This window comes from Scyliorhinus torazame, chromosome 17 (genome assembly GCF_047496885.1).
Source record: "Scyliorhinus torazame isolate Kashiwa2021f chromosome 17, sScyTor2.1, whole genome shotgun sequence".
Taxonomy (NCBI): domain Eukaryota; kingdom Metazoa; phylum Chordata; class Chondrichthyes; order Carcharhiniformes; family Scyliorhinidae; genus Scyliorhinus; species Scyliorhinus torazame.
In genome coordinates this window covers 41,807,808-41,826,579 of record NC_092723.1, presented here as the reverse complement: position 1 = coordinate 41,826,579, position 18,772 = coordinate 41,807,808, and the positions used below count along the sequence as shown (strand labels likewise).

The following is an 18,772-nucleotide window of genomic DNA, read 5'->3' as shown; positions in this document are numbered from 1 at the left end:
GTAACTCACCCCAAGCCTGTCCATTATCGACAAGACACAAGTCAGGAGTGAATGGTATACTCTCCACTTGCCTGGATGAGTGCAGCTCCAACAACTTTTCCCCAGGGTAGAGGGGTCAAGTACTAGGGGGCATAGGTTTAAGGTGAGAGGGGCAAGGTTTAGAGTAGATGTACGAGGCAAGTGGGTGCCTGGAACTCGCTACCGGAGGAGGTGGTGGAAGCAGGGACGATAGTGACATTTAAGGGGCATCTTGACAAATACATGAATAGGATGGGAATAGAGGGATACGGACCCAGGAAGTGTAGAAGATTGTAGTCTAGTCGGGCAGCATGGTCGGCACGGGCTTGGAGGGCCGAAGGGCCTGTTCCTGTGCTGTACATTTCGTTGTTCTTTGTTCTTTGTAACACTCAAGAAGCTCTACACCATCCAGGACAAAGCCCGCTTGATTGCTCCCCTTCCACAAACATTCAAACCTTCCACCACCGACAAACAGTGGAAGCCATGTGTACCAACAGGATGCACTGCAGTAACTCGCCAAGCTTCCTTAGACAATCCCGTGACCACTACCATCTAGAAGGACGAGCAGCAGATACCTGGGAACCCCACCACCTGGAGGTTCCCCTCCAAGTCACTCACCCCTCTGAATGGAAATATATCGCCGCTCCTTCACTGTTGCCGGGGCAAAATTCTGGAACTCTCTCTAATAGAATAGTGGGTGTACCTACACCTCAAAGACTGCAGCGGTTCAAAAATGCAACTCACCGCCACCTTCTGAAGGGCAACTTAGGATGGGTAATAAATGCTGGCCTAACCAGTGATGACCACATCCCATAAATTAATTTAAAAAAGAATCTCAAATAAATACTTCCACTCCACTCTGGATGCAGACATACTATCAACTTGGGTTTGGGCACTGAGGCAGGGGAAAGGACAATATTAAACGGCGGTGTATATGGCTGACAATTGCTAGCCCTACACTAAGCCCGTTTGAACCTCTGAGATTAAATTTGGGAGGCAAGGCTCCAGGCGAAGCACCAGCACCTCTGCAAGTAGCTTGATGGATGCATTCAAACACTAAATGTGATGTTATGAACCACACTTAGTAGGGTCTTTGTCCCTCTTCAGAAGCAGAAATAGAGGCTTGAGTGAGGGTTGAGGGCAACGACCCCCGGGATAAGGAATCATTGAACATGTCTAGAATTAAAGACACGAGCTACTCTGAGAACTTCTTACAGAATTCAATCAGAGAGCCATGCAGACCAGGGGCGTTGCCAGATTGCATCAATCCAATACATTGTAAAATTTCATCAGGGTGTAACGGGGATTCCAACGCACCGCTCCATCCAACTCAACAGTTAGGATGGGTAGGCCGTCCAAACGGTCGGACAGGACCGACCCGTCCAGCATAGGATCAAGTGAGTACTGGTGGTCCACCTCAAGAGTGAAGTCCACCAACATCTTCTCCATGCTCGTTGTCCTCAACAAATGTGCTCTATAGGAGATAACTTCACCCCTAAGGATCACCTTTGCCTCCCACAATGTAGAATGTGAAATTGACTCTGTTTTATTACATTTTTCACAGTCCTCTAAGGTAGTGGACATATGCTCACAATTTTATTGTCCGATAACAGTGTTGTGTCTAATCTCCATCGATGTTGGGAGGGGCCAGATTCTAACGACAAATCAATGAGGGGCAGGGCATGTTCCAAAATAGCAATTGTTGAGTACTCCGTTCTCACCACTAAGGAGAGGGGAGGAGAGACCTATCTAAAACAAAGAAATCGACACGCGAATATACTTGGTGGACAGGTGAAAAAAATGAAAAGCCTTTATCGGTTGGATGCAAAAAGGCGCCAAAGATCTACCCCCCCATCTGCGTCATGAAAGACGACAAAGCCCTGGCCATCTGCGATGGAGCAAGAAATTTAGGTATAAAGCGATCCAATCTAGGGTTCAATACATAATTCAGGTCCCCAAATAAATAAGCTGGTGCGGGTTGGAGAGAGAGAGAGAGGAGGCCGGCAGGGGAATAATGAAATTCGTATTGTCCCAGTCAGGGGCGTAAATGTTTAACCATGACAGCCAGGGTACTCACAAGTGAGCCACAGACAACATATCGACCGTTGGGGCCGGCTAAAATCTTGGAAGCAGAAAATTGAACCCTTTTGTTCATGAAAATCGCACACCCTGGCCCTACCGTCAAAACCCGAATGGAAAATCTGCCCTACCCACCCCTTGTGCAGCCTAGTTTGATGTCTGACCTGTAAATGTGTCTACTGAAAAAACGCCACATCAGAGTTTAAACTCTTCTGATGAGCAACTTCCTCGATCTTTTCACTGGCCATTTAAAACTATTACGTTCCAGGTGACCAAACGAATTGGAGGTCGTTTCCCCCCCGACCCACAAATTCCAGAGTCAGCCTTTTCCACCAAGAGAGATCAACCAAAGGACACTTAAAATGATAAGCGACAGATCCACCCAAGGTGGCCACCAAACCATGTCAGTAGAGTGGACAAAGAAAAATCTGCAGTCACCGTCCGAGAACTGCCCCCCACCCCTCCCGCCATTGCGATTGAATCCACCCACACCAAGTACAAATAGAAGCAAGGCAAACAAAAACTATTAAAACCTATGTCCAACAAACCCAAACAAAACAAGAACTCTAAGCTCATTATCTACAAAAAAAACCTAATACAAGAGCAAAATAAGCTGCAGCGAACCCTTCAAAACCTGTCCCGTTGCCTAATTCCTTATTTAGCAGGGAGGCTCTTGACCCGAGAAACAAAAATATAACTATAAACAACAAAATACCAAAGCCCTAATTACCTTGCGCACTGAAAGAAAGCTATATGTTAACACAATGAACAGAACTCCACAAAGTGTAACACCCCAATTCTAATCAAGAACTTAACGCTAACGCTACCAAAAACAAGAAAAAACGAGAACAATGAAACAATGCAACATGCCTGCCAACAGAGACAAAAACCCAATTACAACATGCCCAACTTGTCTTTTAGTGAAGGAGTCTGCCTCTCCCGACATGTCAAAGAAATGGTACTTTCCCTCAAAAGTCACTGAGCCGAGCTGGGTAGACCAAACCGAACCGAACTCCACTTTGATACAGGGTAGCCTTGACTCCATTGAATGTTGCCCTCTTCTTTGCTAGCTCCACACCTATGTCCTGATAGAACCTGATATGAGTGGCTTTCCCACTTAAAGTCATGGTGTTCCTTTGCTCATCACAAAACCCTCTCCTTTTCCTTGAAGCTATGAAACCTCACTATCGCCACACGTGGTGGATCTTCAGGACGAGGCCTCAGCCAAAGTGTGCGATGGGCTCAGTCAGGAGAGGATGTGAATCAGCCCTTGCAGAACATACCCGATACTCCGTGGGCAAAGGGCCCTCCAGCAACCCCATAAGCCGATTATTTTGCTTCCTGGACCTATTTTCCAGGTCATTTAACTTGGATCTCAACGATCTATTAGTTTAGGTCACCGGTCCGATAAGGCCACCTCTGTACCCTTGATCACCACCTTGATAGTGCCTCCCTGGACTTGAACAGTCTGATTACCTTTCTCCAGTGCTGCTAAAATGGGGGACCAAGGCCTCTTCAATTGATTTCTTGAGGTCTTCTGGCACAATTCGCCGGTGCTTTTCAAATTCTTTTGCCAAGGTACTGGAAAGAACATTGGCCGTGAGTGGAGTGCACAGTGAACCAAAAACTGACTGCTGTTGAACTCCGAGGCCTCAGACTACATCGACGAATTTCTGCTCCCAGCCTTCTTAGATTTTTTTTCTTTGGGCATTTCAGTCATAAAAGACCTCTCTTACAATAATCGAATGGGTTTCTGAAGAATAAAAGCTCCATGGCACCTTGTGCACTTCTTCCCCTACATTGTGCCACTGGTTGTTTCATTCTTTTCACTGTTTAAGCTCTTTTCAAACACTTGTACCAATTTTTGTTATTTTGCACTTGGATATTAAAAACAATTACTGCAAAAAAAGGTTAATTATTTTGATTGCAGGTTGGTTATGTTGAGCGGAATATTTTGAATCACTTCCCCGAGTTTGCCGTGGGCGATTAGTTTTTAAAGAAGAATGTTAAGGGCAGCACAGTGGCGCAAATGTTAGCACTGCTGCCTCTCAGCGCCGAGGATCCGGGTTCAATCCTGACCCCGGGTCACTGTCCATGCAGAATTTGCACGTTCTCCCGGTGAATAAGGGATAAAAGAAAGAAGGTATTACAATGCAGAGACTACATAGAAATAAATAGTGGCTCATGCGTGTTCCAGAGTCTAAAATCAAAGTTCAATGAGAGATTCCTTCATGGAGGTCAGTGGGCTGAAAGTTGATGTCAAATTCATGTTTCTGGATGCTCCTTGGGGAACAAGTCGCGATCCCCGCTCCTCCACGTGCAGCTGCCCCGCCGAACCCACCGGGATCAGTCTCTCCGCTCCCACCCTTTTAACCTTCCGGCTCCGTGAAACTGAGCTTTGATGCTATCACAGGGCGAGGGAGGCAGGGCCGACCCCGGAGAGATTTATTTTGGCTCCAGTTATCTGAGATTCATTAGGCTCACCAGTTCTAATGTGTAAAAGTATGAGGAAAAATGAGTGTGGGGCAGTAAACTAGTGACATATAAACGCACAGCAAAAAACAGGCCATTTGGTCCAATAGTTACAATGCTGTTGCTCCATTCCCACCTGTGCTTCATTCCCTCTTATGATCTGTTTTGACAACTTAACTTCTGATGGCCTGCTCCTAACTAAACCTCAAGGAACATAAGAATTGAGAGCATAAGTAGGCAATTCAACCTTTCAAGCCTGCTCCGCCATTCAAACAGATCATGGCTGATCTCTTCCTGGTCTCAAATTCATCTCTCTACCTGTTCCCTATATCCCTTTAACCCATTTTAAAAATCAGAAATATATCTACCTCCTTGAAACTATTTAATGATTCAGACTCCACCTCACAATGGGGCAGCGAGTTCCACAAAATCACCACCTTCAGGGAGACGCAGTTTCTCCTCATCTCAGTTTTAAATCTACCACCTCTCAACCTATATCTGAATAGTTACCGTTTGAGAGGTGAAGAATTGGAACAGATTTGATTGTCTAAAAGCAGCAAATGTGTGATTCTGTAGTGGTATGAAAAACAAGCAAATTATAGAAAGGGAAAACTTGTTTGAAGTGCTAATTTATTTGCATATTTAATTCAATTTTAATTTCCATATTAAATTCGATGTTTTTTAAAAATTTAACCAACTGAGGAAAAATCATTTTTAACAATGCATATTATATTGTGCTGGAGTTTATTTTGGAATGAAGTTGCACATAACTTGTTTTTAGTATTACCACAGGCATGTAACCTTATCCCAAACTGCTTTTATACCGTTGGTGTTGTAATTCACATTCTAGGTACTAACGCCTATGAGTTGCTTCTGAGCTTTACATTGACAAATGTGTTTTCCTCACCCCAGTGTTTTCCTCATCCCAAGGTAAGGGACCAAGCTTGCTGTTACTGTACGTTGCCTTATGAGAAGTGGTATCCCAGAATTCAACCAGGCATGGCACAGAATGAAAATATTTACGTAAATATGTGAGAACGCTGCATGGTTTAATCTTTTCTCTACTGTGTAACTTACTTTGAGTTTGGTGTTTTCTATGCAGGTATTTGGTGACGAACCTAATGGGCGCAGACCTAAACAATATAGTTAAATGTCAGAAGCTCACAGATGACCATGTACAGTTCCTAATTTATCAGATACTTCGGGGCCTTAAGGTGAGAATTTTCCCTTTCTGGATCTAATCACTGTTGCAGGAGTATGGCTGATTTGATTAAGTTTATAGAGAGGTAGCTTTTTTTTTTAGCACTTGTTGCTTTGTGACATTTATGAACAAAATTAATAGAATTATGCAGCACATAAGAATGCCATCGGGAAAGAATTGAATATTAGTTTTGTAATGGTTTCTTTTTCGAACAATATATCCAAACCCTTTTGAAAGTTGTTATTGAATCTACCATCTTCTCCATACTTTCAGACAGTGCATTCCAGATCATAATTTTGTTGTACCTGTAAAATATCAGGTACTTTCGACCAGTTTACTTATTCAAAGGTTTACCTAGAGTGTCTTTATTAAAGAGGAAACAAACCACAAACACAAGGTCAAAATTTAACAATATTTATTAACACAATTAACCCTTGTATTACCCACAAAGTGCAAGAAGTACCCAAGATCAGTGTAAACTACCCATAAAGATGGCTTGGTAGACTATGGATTTGACCGCTGGAATTCCTCTGGCCCGTCTTCACAAAGGTTGCTCTCGCTGGCAGTCTCTTCCTTGCTTTCTTCCTTCTGTCAAGGTTTGGTCTGGTCTTCACTTCTCCAACCTGATCAAGGTCACATCACACACGAAGCTTTGCTTCTGAGGGGTCCGAGAGTGCCTGTTTTTATCCCCCTTCACACCCTTTTGCCGTTTCCTCTGGCTTTCTGCCAATGATGCCTCAGGAGGGGTCTCAGCAGCCAATGGTCCGGTTAGTGACCTTTTGACAGGCCACCTGAACCCACCCCAGGTCCCCTATCTCTGGTGGTGTGGGCTGCATATAACCTGTTCCCATATAAGGTAACAGGAGAAACTCTGGGTGATGGGAAGTCTGGCTCAATCTGGGCTACTGAAATAGACCTGTGCATATCAATAGGGTGTGATGATCTCCTGATGGGTGATAGACATAGTCTGGCAGTTTGTGTATTGGATGTGCATTTGACTTTGGTCAAGTCTGACTTCCAACAGTCTGTTTGACGTTTGACTACAGTATAATTTTAAAATGCCCAATCCTTTGATTTAGGATATCCAATTTAATCGGATGAATTCTTTAATTTAAAATACCCAATTTTAATCGGGCCTAAATCTAGGCCGTGCTAGGTTACTACAACTTGCTATGTATGATAATTGTTCTTCGTCTTCCCTCTGGTTCATTTGCCAATTATCTTAAATCTGAATTGCTGATTTACTGACTTACCTGCTACTCTATTAAAATCCCTCCTAACTCTTATGAAATTGCCTGTTAATCACCTCTGCTTTAAGAAAACAATTTCAACTTCTCTAGTTTCTTCATATAACTGAAACTCCTCATTCCTGATACCATTCCAGTAAATCTCCCCTTCACTCTGTTCAAGGCCTTGACATTCTTCCAAGTGTGGTGCCCAAAATTGGATGTTGTATTCCACCTGAGGCATAACCTATAATTTATAATGGTTTAGTACAGATTCCTTAGTTCCTTAAGCACCCTATTCTTTTGCCTCTGCCTTTTTGCAACAGTATTATCACTTGTCCTGCCACTTGCAAATATTTATGTATGTGACACCACCCCCCCGCCCCCAGATTTCTTAGTTTTACACCCCCTTTTTTTAACTACAAGTTTATATTGTCTCCTCATTGTTCCTTCATTACTTCAAACTTCTCTGCATAAAATTGCATCTGTCATGTGATTTCCCAGTTCACAATCTGTCTTTCTGAGGCTGCTACTATCCTCACTTGGTACTATATTTCCAAATTTGGTGTCAGCTGCAAACTTTGAAATTACACCATCGATACCCAAATCCAGATAATTCCTGTAAAAACATTAATTCCAAAATTGATTCTTGGGGGGCACCACTGAATTCTTGCAGTCTGAAAAGCAGTAATTCACTACGAATCTCTAATAATTTAGCTAATTTTAAATCCATGTTCCCTTTCTTCCTTAATCCCACAGGGTTCAATTTGTTAATCAGCTCGTTATGTGGTACTTTATAAAGCACCTTTTGAAAGTCCATATTCCGATTCCAAATACACTACCTTCATCAACCCCCTTTTATTTCTTCAAACCTTGAAAATAAAGCAATTAGTACCAAGAACATATTATGGTAGACGTATCAGTTTTATGGTGCTTTGATTCTTTGAATGCAGTTGTGAATTGGAGAATATATATATTGTATCCTTTCTTTCTAATAATTTCACTATTCTGATCTGATGAGATTATTTTGCAAGGCTGGTAAACAGAGGGTCTCACTGCCTTCTGTCTGCACCCCGTACGGAGTATTAATGAAACAACAATTTGAGTATAATTTCCACTCTGTGACGAACCTTTATTAACCCACTAAGCAGTAATATATACTTAAAACACCAGTTGGATTGTAACACATGCATGCTGAAATTCATTACCAGGCTGTCAGTCTGCATGACATCCCATGACTGACCAAGTCATACTGCTTGGCTGCAGCAACAATGTCCTTGAGAGTTGTGACTTTATACACCTTTCTGACCCTGGTACCTTGGCATATAGGGTAATGTCTTAATTGTGTCATCCGATTGGATTATTAATCCCACTGGGGCCATGCAAGGATCACTTGCACGTGGTCATTTCCTGCCCTCAGCAGAGGGTGTCTCCGGGTACCTGCCAGCAATGGATGTGATTTCTCTCTCTTGTAAGATAGGACGAAAGCCATTCTCACAAGCTCCAAAGGCCATTGACCAGGTCTGTTTTTGTAGCCACTGCCCCAGTGACGTGTCTTAATATGGGTGTGTGTCCCTGTTTAGTTGAGACTATTTTTATTTTTTAGTAAGTTGAATATTAGCCTCAGCGATGTCGTTATTGGTCTGACTTCTTCCTTCATCTTGATGTCCTCCATGTTCCAAGGTGCTGAACTTTGCACGCTGGTCCACACCACAACTGGTTACATTTTGCTCAGACAGGAACACGAGTCATGGTATGCTGTAAGGCATTTTTAAAAAGAATACACAAGATATCATCATATCTTCAGGCACCATTTATGTTGAATGAATACCATGTTAAAATTACTAATTCCCAGCTAATACAAGATTTAGTTATAGATTCCGAATAGCAAAATAAGATCAAAGGATTGTACCACATCAACACTAATATTCACAATAAGCCAAGTAGTTGATTTTAGTATTTTCAGTTCAATAATTATGAACAGCCCAAAAGACCTATGTTAACACAGGTTCCTTCATCAGAAATGACGTTTTGTATGTAAAATGCACACCAAATTTGTAGAGTTATGTTTGACTTAGGAACTGCAATAGTTTCTAATTTTGCTCTCCTCTTTGACAGTATATTCATTCAGCTGGAATCATACATAGAGTAAGTATTTCATATTGTGAATTTTGTTAACTTTTATTAACTGCTATCTATTGAAGCATCGAGAGGACAGTAGCTATTGACCCTTTCCAAATCTCTGTAGGCAGTATGGCAGATTCCTTTGACCCTTTTAACATTTAGTGCGCATCTTAAATGCTGCAAATAGTTTTATCTGTGCATGAGTGTGGTCGCAAATAAGTTAATTAGTTTAAGATCTGATAACGGTTGCTCATTTTGTCAGATATTTGTATGTGACGTGTATTTTTCACCAAATCTAATAGTGCAGCTTTGCTTCTGCATGTTTTGTTGTGATTTTTCTGTGGAAGGTTGAAAAAAGAGACTTTAGTGGGACGGGTGCTGAGCTGACTATGTATGACGGCTGCAGTGCCATTTTGTTTCTTGATTTTAAACCAAGAAATGTTGCTTATTTTATTATGTCTCGTGACCAACGCATAGTAGGAAGGGGAGTTGGTTTCGACAGATACCCATTTCCTTTTTCTTGTGGTCCACATTAACATCTGTGAAGCAAGGCCATGTGCACAAAAGAGGAAAGAAAAACTGAAGCGTCTTAGTTTTCCTTCTCCATACTGATAGTATGAGAATGAATTAAGTAAAATATGGAACCACTGACAAAACCTGCGTTCATTGCCTGCCTATAGATCTAGTTTACAAAGCTTTCAAAAGCAATGTTACAATTAATGCCTGCCTCCTCTTAGTGGAACATTCAGGATCCCCAACATTTAATTTTGGATTGGCATATGTTGAAAACCTTAATTTTAAGCTTCCAAAAATCTGCATCTATGTATGATTTCTGTTTGACTGTGAAGTGCACATTCATTACCAGAGCAGTGTAAAAGCTAAGAAGGATGGAAGATCAGCATCAATCGGTGTTACCAGGATTTTAAAAGTGGAGTTGATGGTAAGGTTGACCAAATTGTGGATCGGGCTTTAAATTGAGTCTGTTGGAGGAAGGGTTCCGGTGAAATGAGATTTAGAATTTTAAAGAGAAGTTGAGACAATAAAATAATGTGGCAATTTAGGCAAAGACAAAGTGGAATAGGAAGGGGTGGAGATTACTAATGTATCGGCAAATGAGATCACTGCAAATAGTTTTTTTTAAAAGCCTACCTGTGGGCAGCACGGTGGCACAGTAGGTAGCACTGTTGCCTCATGGCGTTGAGGTCCCAGGTTCGATCCCTTCTCTGGGTCACTGTTCGTGTGGAGTTTGCACATTCTCCCCGTGTTTGCGTGGGTTTCGCCCCCACAATCCAAAGATGTTCAGGATAGGTGGATTGGCCACGCTAAATTGCCTCTTAATTGGAAAAACCATAGAATCTACAGTGCAGAAGGAGGCTATTCGGTCCATCAAGTCTGCACCGGCCCTTACAAAGAGCACCCTACTCAAACCCGTGTATCTACCCCATCCCCATAACCCAGTACCTGCATGAATTTGGTACTCTAAATTTATAAATAAATAAAAAGCCCACCTGAATGCATGAAGCATCTGAATAAGCACTTGTGCCAAAAATTAGAGATGAATAGTTTAGATCTAATTGTCATCGCAAAGATATGTTTGCAAGATGACCAAGGTTAGTAAATAGTCTAAGGTATACAATTCAGAGAAACGGACAGAATGGAAAAGGACGATTAGCTCTGATAGAGAAAGATGACCTAAGCACAGTAGTGAGAACAGATCCTGGCTCAAAGATCAGGAAGTAAATCAGTATGGGTGGAAATGAGGAATAATAAGGGTCACAAAATGCTAGTGGGGAGTAGTTTTCAGCCTCTTAACAGGCCAGGACATTAAGCAAGCAATGGGACATTTAACAAAAGCAGTGTAATAGTTGAGAGGAGTAGGCTGAACCAATCAAATTATTAAATGTGGTCTGGTAGACAAGTTTGTTGAATGCTTTCAGTAGTTTCCTGGAACAACATATTGTGGCACAAACTAGGTATAAAGCTATTTTAAATCTTGTATTCTGCAATGAGACAGGTTAGTTACATTAAAAGAACTGTATAACGTTGCAAACAATAGCGGTAAGCCTGAGGGTTGGGTGTGTTTTCGAAATTTGCAAAGGACCACGATAAAGTTGGTAATTAGTGGGGAGAATGAGTAAACCAGCCAAGAATATGCAAACTACATGACCTTTTCAAGTACAGGTCAATTATCCTTTATCTGCAAATCCAAAAACCAAACCCATCCAAAAATCTCTCCCGTTGAACCCCATTGACCTTTATTTGGCTGCATTGTTTGCCTTGCGATTTTTTTTGTGGTGAACACATCGAAAATAAACATTTTTAAGGTACCCTGTATTTAATCAGTAGCGTATCTTTTCTAGTCATTTTACTTTAAATTATAGCAAGATTAGGCTTAAGCTGTTGTAATGTAAGTTTATATGTGGTATCCGGAATCTGCAATCCAAAATGGAATCAGCACCAACCGTTCGGATAAAGGATACTTGACCTGTATATACAAAAAGAGAGTAGCTCTCTTGGATAACGAGAGATATTGTAGGCCTCGTCAAAAAGAAAAAGGAGACATTTGTCAGGGATAGAAGGCTGGGAACAGACAAAGCCAGTGTGGAATATAAGGAAAGTAGGAAGGAACTTAAGCTAGGAGTCAGGAGGGCTAGAAGGGGTCACGAAAAGTAATTGGCAAATAGGGTTAAGGAAAATCCCAAGGCTTTTTACACGTATATAAAAAGCAAGAGGGTAGCCAGGGAAAGGGTTGGCCCACTGAAGGATAGGCAAGGGAATCTATGTGTGGAGCCAGAGGAAATGGGCGAGGTACTAAATGAATACTTTGCATCAGTATTCACCAAAGAGAAGGAATTGGTGGATGTTGAGTCTGGAGAAGGGTGTCTGGGTCACATTGAGATCCAAAAAGATGAGGTGTTGGGCGTCTTGAAAAATATTAAGGTAGATAAGTCACCAGGGCCTGTTGGGATCTACCCCAGAATACTGAAGGAGGCTAGAGAGGAAATTACTGAGGCCTTGACAGAAATCTTTGGATCCTCACTGTCTTCAGGTGATGTCCCGGAGGACTGGAGAATAGCCAATGTTGTTCCTTTGTTTAAGAAGGGTAGCAAGGATAATCCAGGGAACTACAGGCCGGTGAGCCTTACATCAGTGGTAGGGAAATTACTGGAGAGAATTCTTCGAGACAGGATCTACTCCCATTTGGAAGCAAATGGACGTATTAGTGAGAGGCAGCATGGTTTTGTGAAGGGGAGGTCGTGTCTCACAAACTTGATATAGAGTTTTTCGAAGAGGTCACAAAGATGATTGATGCAGGTAGGAAAGTGGATGTTGTCTATATGAACTTCAGTAAGGCCTTTGACAAGGTCCCTCATGGTCGACTAGTATAAAAGGTGATGTCACACAGGATCAGGGGTGAGCTGGCAAGGTGGATACAGAACTGGCTAGGTCATAGAAGGCAGAGAGTAGCAATGGAAGGGTGCTTTTCTAATTGGAGGGCTGTGACTAGTGGTGTTCTGCAGGGATCAGTGCTGGGACCTTTGCTGTTTGTAGTATATATAAATGATTTGGAGGAAAATGTAACTGGTCTGATTAGTAAGTTTGCAGACGACCCAAAGGTTGGTGTAATTGCGGATAGCAATGAGGACTGTCAGAGGATACAGCAGGATTTGATTGTTTGGAGACTTGGGCGGAGAGATGGCAGATGGAGTTTAATCCGGACAAATGTGAGGTAATGCATTTTGGAAGGTCTAATGCAGGTAGGGAATATACAGTGAATGGTAGAACCCTCAAGAGTATTGAAAGTCAGAGAGATCTAGGTATACAGGTCCACAGGTCACTGAAAGGGGCAACACAGGTGGAGAAGGTAGTCAAGAAGGCATACGGCATGCTTGCCTTCATTGGTCGGGGTATTGAGTACAAGAATTGGCAAGTCATGTTGCAGTTGTATAGAACCTTAGTTAGGCCACACTTGGAATATAGTGTTCAATTCTGGTCGCCACACTATCAGAAGGATGATGGAGGCTTTAGAGAGGGTGCAGAAGAGATTTACCAGGCTGTTGCCTGGTATGGAAGGCATTAGCTATGAGGAGCGGTTGAATAAACTTGGTTTGTTCTCATTGGAACGCAGGAGGTTGAGGGGCGACCTGATATAGACTACAGGATTATGAGGGGCATAGACAGAGTGGATAGTCAGAGGCTTTTCCTCAGGGTAGAGGGGTCAATTACTAGGGGGCATAGGTTTAAGGTGCGAGCGGCAAAGGTTAGAGTAGATGTATGAGGCAAGTTTTTTACATAGAGGGTAGTGGGTGCCTGGAACTCGCTGCCGGAGGAGGTGGTGGAAGCTGGGAAGATAGTGCCATTTAAGGGGGCATCTTGACAAATACATGAATAGAGGGATACGGACACAGGAAGAGTAGAAGATTGTAGTTTAGTTGGGCAGCATAGAGTTTAATCCGGACAAATGTGAGGTAATGCATTTTGGAAGGCTTGGAGGGCCGTAGGCCTGTTCCTGTGCTGCACTTTTCTTTGTTCTTTGTTCTTTGTTCTAACGTAAACATTAGTCCCTTAAAAGCAGAAACAGGAGAAATTATTATGGGGGATAATAACATGGTCGAGACGTTGAACCGAGGGAGTATAAGATAATTAATATCAGTAGAGAGAAATGTGAGGAGTAAATTTTGACAAATCTCCAGGACCTAATGGCCTCCATCCTAGGATTATAAAAGGGGTAGCTGCAGGATCAGTGGCTGCACTGATCTCGAGATTCTGGAAAATTCTCCAGTGCATTTGAAGGCAGTAAATGTAACACCGCTATTAAAGAAAGGATAAGAGAAAATGAGGAATTACAGGCCAGTTAGCCTGATATCAGTCATTGGGAAAGTACTAAAATCTCCTATTAAGGAAGTCTGAATGTGCCTAGAAAATGCTATGAGAGGCAAAGTCAACATTGTTTTACAAAAGGGAAATAATGCTTTTTAAAAATAAATTTAGAGTACCCAATACATTTTTCCAATTAAGGGGCAATTTAACGTGGCCAATCCACCTACCCTGCACATCTTTGGGTTGTGGGGGAGAAACCCACGCAAACACGGGGAGAATGTGTAAGCTCCACACGGATAGTGACCGAGAGCCGGGATCGAACATGGGACCTCAGCGCCATGAGGCTGCCATGCTACCCACTACACCACAGTGCTGCCCAGGGTAAATTATGTTTTAACATCAAGCAAAGAAAAGGGATAAACAAGATATTTTCAAGTTGACAGTCTCTGAGTGCTGCAAAAACCAGTGCTGGGGCCTCCGTTATTTGCCATCTAATTAATATTTCTAAGTTTGCAGAGGTGGCGTTTCAGTATATGGGGGGGCATGTGGTTGGTAGGAGACCACAGGAGATGACGAGAGATCAGGATTGTGGCTCAAAGAGTGGAGGTCGTACCATCCTATTTCATTATTAACGTAGATGTGTAGTTCTTGGGCGAAGGTCTTGGCTCGGCGCTTGGAACCCTGCCTCCCAGGGATCAAGCAGACGGGGTTTGTTAAGGGAAGACAATTGTTGGCCAATGTTTGGAACTTGTTTAATGTTGTTTTGTTCCCCGTTCCAGCCCCGAAGTCGGAGATGATTATCTCACTAGATGTGGAAAAGGCTTTTGACAGGGTTGAGTTTTGTATTTATTTGAGATTTTGTGGAGGTTTAGCCTAGAGCCTAGATTTATATCTTGGATCCAGCTCCTATATAGGGCCCCCACTGTGAACGTCCGTACAAATGTTTTGTGTTCAAAATGCTTCCAACTGAGGAGAGGAGTGAGACAAGGGTATCCACTGACCACACTATTGTTTGCTTGGCAATTGAGCCTCTGGTCATAGCATGAGGTCATCCATTAGTTTTCATTACCTGGGCCTCGCTACAGAAGTTAAATTTCGGGGACCTGGTTAAAGTGGTGAAGGGTGACCTAAAGAGGTGGGATAACCTCCTGCTGACAGTGGCGGGGTGGGTTCAGTCGGTCAAAGTTAATATCCTTCCAGAAATTCTAGTTTTCTTTCCGTGCCTCCCAGTTTTCCTTCCAAAATCTTTCTTCATGAGAGTCAATAAGATGATTTTGTCTTTTATTTGGGCGGGAAGGACCCCTTGGATCCGTGTTTTTTTTAACAAAGGGATTGGTAGTCAGGGGGCCTAGTCGTGCCCAACCTGTTGTACTACTATTGGGCAGCGAATATTGAAAAGGAATGGAGTCTTTTGGGGACCGATGGAGAGGAACGACTAAGGGCAGCAGTTTGAGAGCATTAGTCATGGCTCCCCTTCTGTTTTGCCGGCTAAAATGGACTGGCAGCAGGGTGGTGGTGGCTACCTTAAGAGTATGGGGGCCTTGAGAACATGGGGACAGTTTGGTGACATTCTAAACTGGGTGTTTGCCCCAATTTGTGAAAACCATTGTTTTGTGCCAGCGGTTTAGGATTCATACGTTGGGGCTTGGAGGGGGGAGGGATTAGAGTGGTTTGATGACTTGTTTGTAGATGGGAAGTTGGCTGGTGAATACAAGCTTCTGAGAATTAACGAGTTTCAGTACTTCCAGGTGCGAAACCTTGTACGCAAGGAGGTCACTTCCTTCCCTTTTGCCCCCTCAATTGACAGCGTTCTCTTGGCAGTTACTGTAGGTGAGGGGAGGACGTTGGATATTTATTGGATGGATGGGTGGATTGGATGGATTTGTTTATTGTCACGTGTACCAAGGTGCAGTGAAAAGTATTTTTCTACAAGCAGCTCAGCAGATCATTAATTATATGAAAAGAAAAGGAAATAAAAGAAAATACATAATGAGGCAACACAAGGTACACCATGTAACTAGATAACACCGGCATCAGGTAGAGCATACAGGGATGTAGTGTTAATAAGGTCAGTCCATAAGAGGGTCGGCTGGTGTCTGAAAGCTTGATTCCCTTTGGTCAAGGAGTAGTGCCAGCTGGAAAATTGTTTAAATATGAAACTTACTGGAAAGCTTGGGTCACTGTCTGTGCAGTGTCTGCACGTTCTCCCTGTGTCTGCGTGGGTTTCTTCCGGTTCCTCCCACAAGTCCCGAAAGATGTGCTGTTAGGTAATTTGGATGTTCCGAAATCTCCCTCCATGTACCCGAACAGGCGCTGGTATGTGGCGACTAGGAGCTTTTCACAGTAACCTCATTGCAGTGTTAATGTAAGCCTACTTGTGACAATAAAAATTATTAAATTAACTTGCAATTTTTTTGACTAATTATTGTATCATAGTGTATGTGCAATTGCTACTTGAAGACTAGGTGTGAAATAAAGTAAGCTTTATTGGTTACTTGGGCCAATCAGCTTGAAGACGACCATTATTAGTGTCAAGCTGTCAATATGGTCCAAAATAGCAGAATGTTGTCTTGAACCACATTTATGCAGGCTCTTTCTTCACCGTTGGCGTTTAGCTTGTGCTTAATGGAATGGTTCAGAATATATTTGAGTCAGTTATATTTTTTTAAAAAGCCTATCAAAGTCATTTGAAAACAATTATTCCTTGTTGCAGGATTTGAAACCCAGCAATCTAGCAGTGAATGAAGATTGTGAGCTAAAGGTAAGGAGACAGAATATCTTTAACAGTTAAATTATTGGCCAATTTGCTTGCAGGATCCCTTGACCAGAATGCAAAAACTGCTAATATAAAAACAGGAAATGCAGGACAAACTCAGCAGGTCTGTTTCTCACCACACAGTTGACGTTTTGGGTCTAAATGATCCTTATTTCAGGGTTATCATCTGCCATATTTTAGTAAGAATAGCTATCTTCTTAAATGGGTAACTTGAGATGCTAACATCTTAGAAACTTGAGCTTTAGTTTGATTGTTGAAATTAATCACAACTTCCTTTGGTCCAATTGCATGGCATTTGCTTTGTACATGCCCAGTCCTTTGTTTCACAACGCAGTTAGCACATATACAAAGAACAAAGAACAAAGAAATGTACAGCACAGGAACAGGCCCTTCGGCCCTCCAAGCCCGTGCCGACCATACTGCCCGACTAAACTACAATCTTCTACACTTCCTGGGTCCGTATCCTTCTATTCCCATCCTATTCATATATTTGTCAAGATGCCCCTTAAATGTCCCTATCGTCCCTGCCTCCACTACCTCCTCCGGTAGTGAGTTCCAGGCACCCACTACCCTCTGCGTAAAAAAACTTGCCTCGTACATCTACTCTAAACTTTGCCCCTCTCACCTTAAACCTATGCCCCCTAGTAATTGACCCCTCTACCCTGGGGAAAAGCCTCTGACTATCCACTCTGTCTATGCCCCTCATAATTTTGTATACCTCTATCAGGTCGCCCCTCAACCTCCTTCGTTCCAGTGAGAACAAACCGAGTTTATTCAATCGCTCCTCATAGCTTATGCCCTCCATACCAGGCAACATTCTGGTAAATCTCTTCTGCACCCTCTCTAAAGCCTCCACATCCTTCTGGTAGTGTGGCGACCAGAATTGAACACTATACTCCAAGTGTGGCCTAACTAAGGTTCTATACAGCTGCAACATGACTTGCCAATTCTTATACTCAATGCCCCGGCCAATGAAGGCAAGCATGCCGTATGCCTTCTTGACTACCTTCTCCACCTGTGTAGCCCCTTTCAGTGATCTGTGGACCTGTACTCCTAGATCTCTTTGACTTTCAATACTCTTGAGGGTTCTACCATTCACTGTATATTCCCTACCTGCATTAGCCCTTCCAAAATGCATTACCTCACATTTGTCCAGGTTAAACTCCATCTGCCATCTCTCTGCCCAAGTCTCCAGACAATCTAAATCCTGCTGTATCCTCAGACAGTCCTCATCGCTATCCGCAATTCCACCAACCTTTGTGTCGTCTGCAAACTTACTAATCAGACCAGTTACATTTTCCTCCAAATCATTACAATGTTTTGCTCTCCCAGTGCAACAAGGTTACACCTTAAGTTTATATCCAAAGACCCGATCTTGAAAATTTAAGCATAATATTAAGACAGCAGTGGACAATTGACATAATTAATCGAGTTAGAGGTTGTGGCCTGTCCATCACCTGCTTGTCACTGACAGGGAATGCAAAACCGACCATATAAAGTTTATTAATTTGATTGGTGCTTTGAAGTGGGATTCATAACCGAAGAGGTATTTATGGGCTAGTTTGCTTCATGAAGATGCTGCAGTGCACATAATAGTGCAATCCTCAAATCAACTTTTAAAAATAGTTTCTTACCCCAAAGTTAGATCACAATATGGAGACCTCTGTAATTAAACAGAGCCACTTGGTGCTAATAGCTTGCTATGTTATAATTTCACAAACAATGTTTCTTTATAAAATGTTGCAATTTGCATATTTTTGTATAAAGTAAAGGACAGAAACAATTCAGTTATTTCAATGAGACTTTTCTAACTGATGGTGTAAGTTATGCAAGACACACCCCTCCATTTCCCCAAAAGATCTAATTCGAGAGGCAAAAGAAACTCCCAGAAAAACCCTTGGATTGGTTTAGAATTAATACTCTGGGGGATTCTTCTCCAGCTCCTGATAAGTAATTAAACATTTCAAAATACCTAGTGATATGCAGAGAATCCCCTATAATACCCATTTTTCTTCTTTATTTAGCTATGTCAGTCACATTCAATAAACCCTCCAG

General features: G+C 42.4%; 1 protein-coding gene across 5 annotated transcripts in view; it reads left to right on the top strand.

The window, feature by feature from the left end:
- Positions 1 to 18,772, top strand: part of LOC140393835 (mitogen-activated protein kinase 14) — a 73,288-nt gene that overhangs the window by 34,833 nt on the left and 19,683 nt on the right. For 3 of the 5 annotated variants that reach the window (XM_072480347.1, XM_072480346.1, XM_072480350.1), the window contains exons 4-7: positions 5,672 to 5,783; positions 9,115 to 9,144; positions 9,986 to 10,060; positions 16,655 to 16,702. In XM_072480347.1, the coding sequence (XP_072336448.1) occupies positions 5,672 to 5,783; positions 9,115 to 9,144; positions 9,986 to 10,060; positions 16,655 to 16,702 (265 nt within the window). The remainder of the gene's footprint in view (positions 1 to 5,671; positions 5,784 to 9,114; positions 9,145 to 9,985; positions 10,061 to 16,654; positions 16,703 to 18,772) is intronic. The other 2 variants (XM_072480349.1, XM_072480348.1) reach the window with 1 other exon arrangement.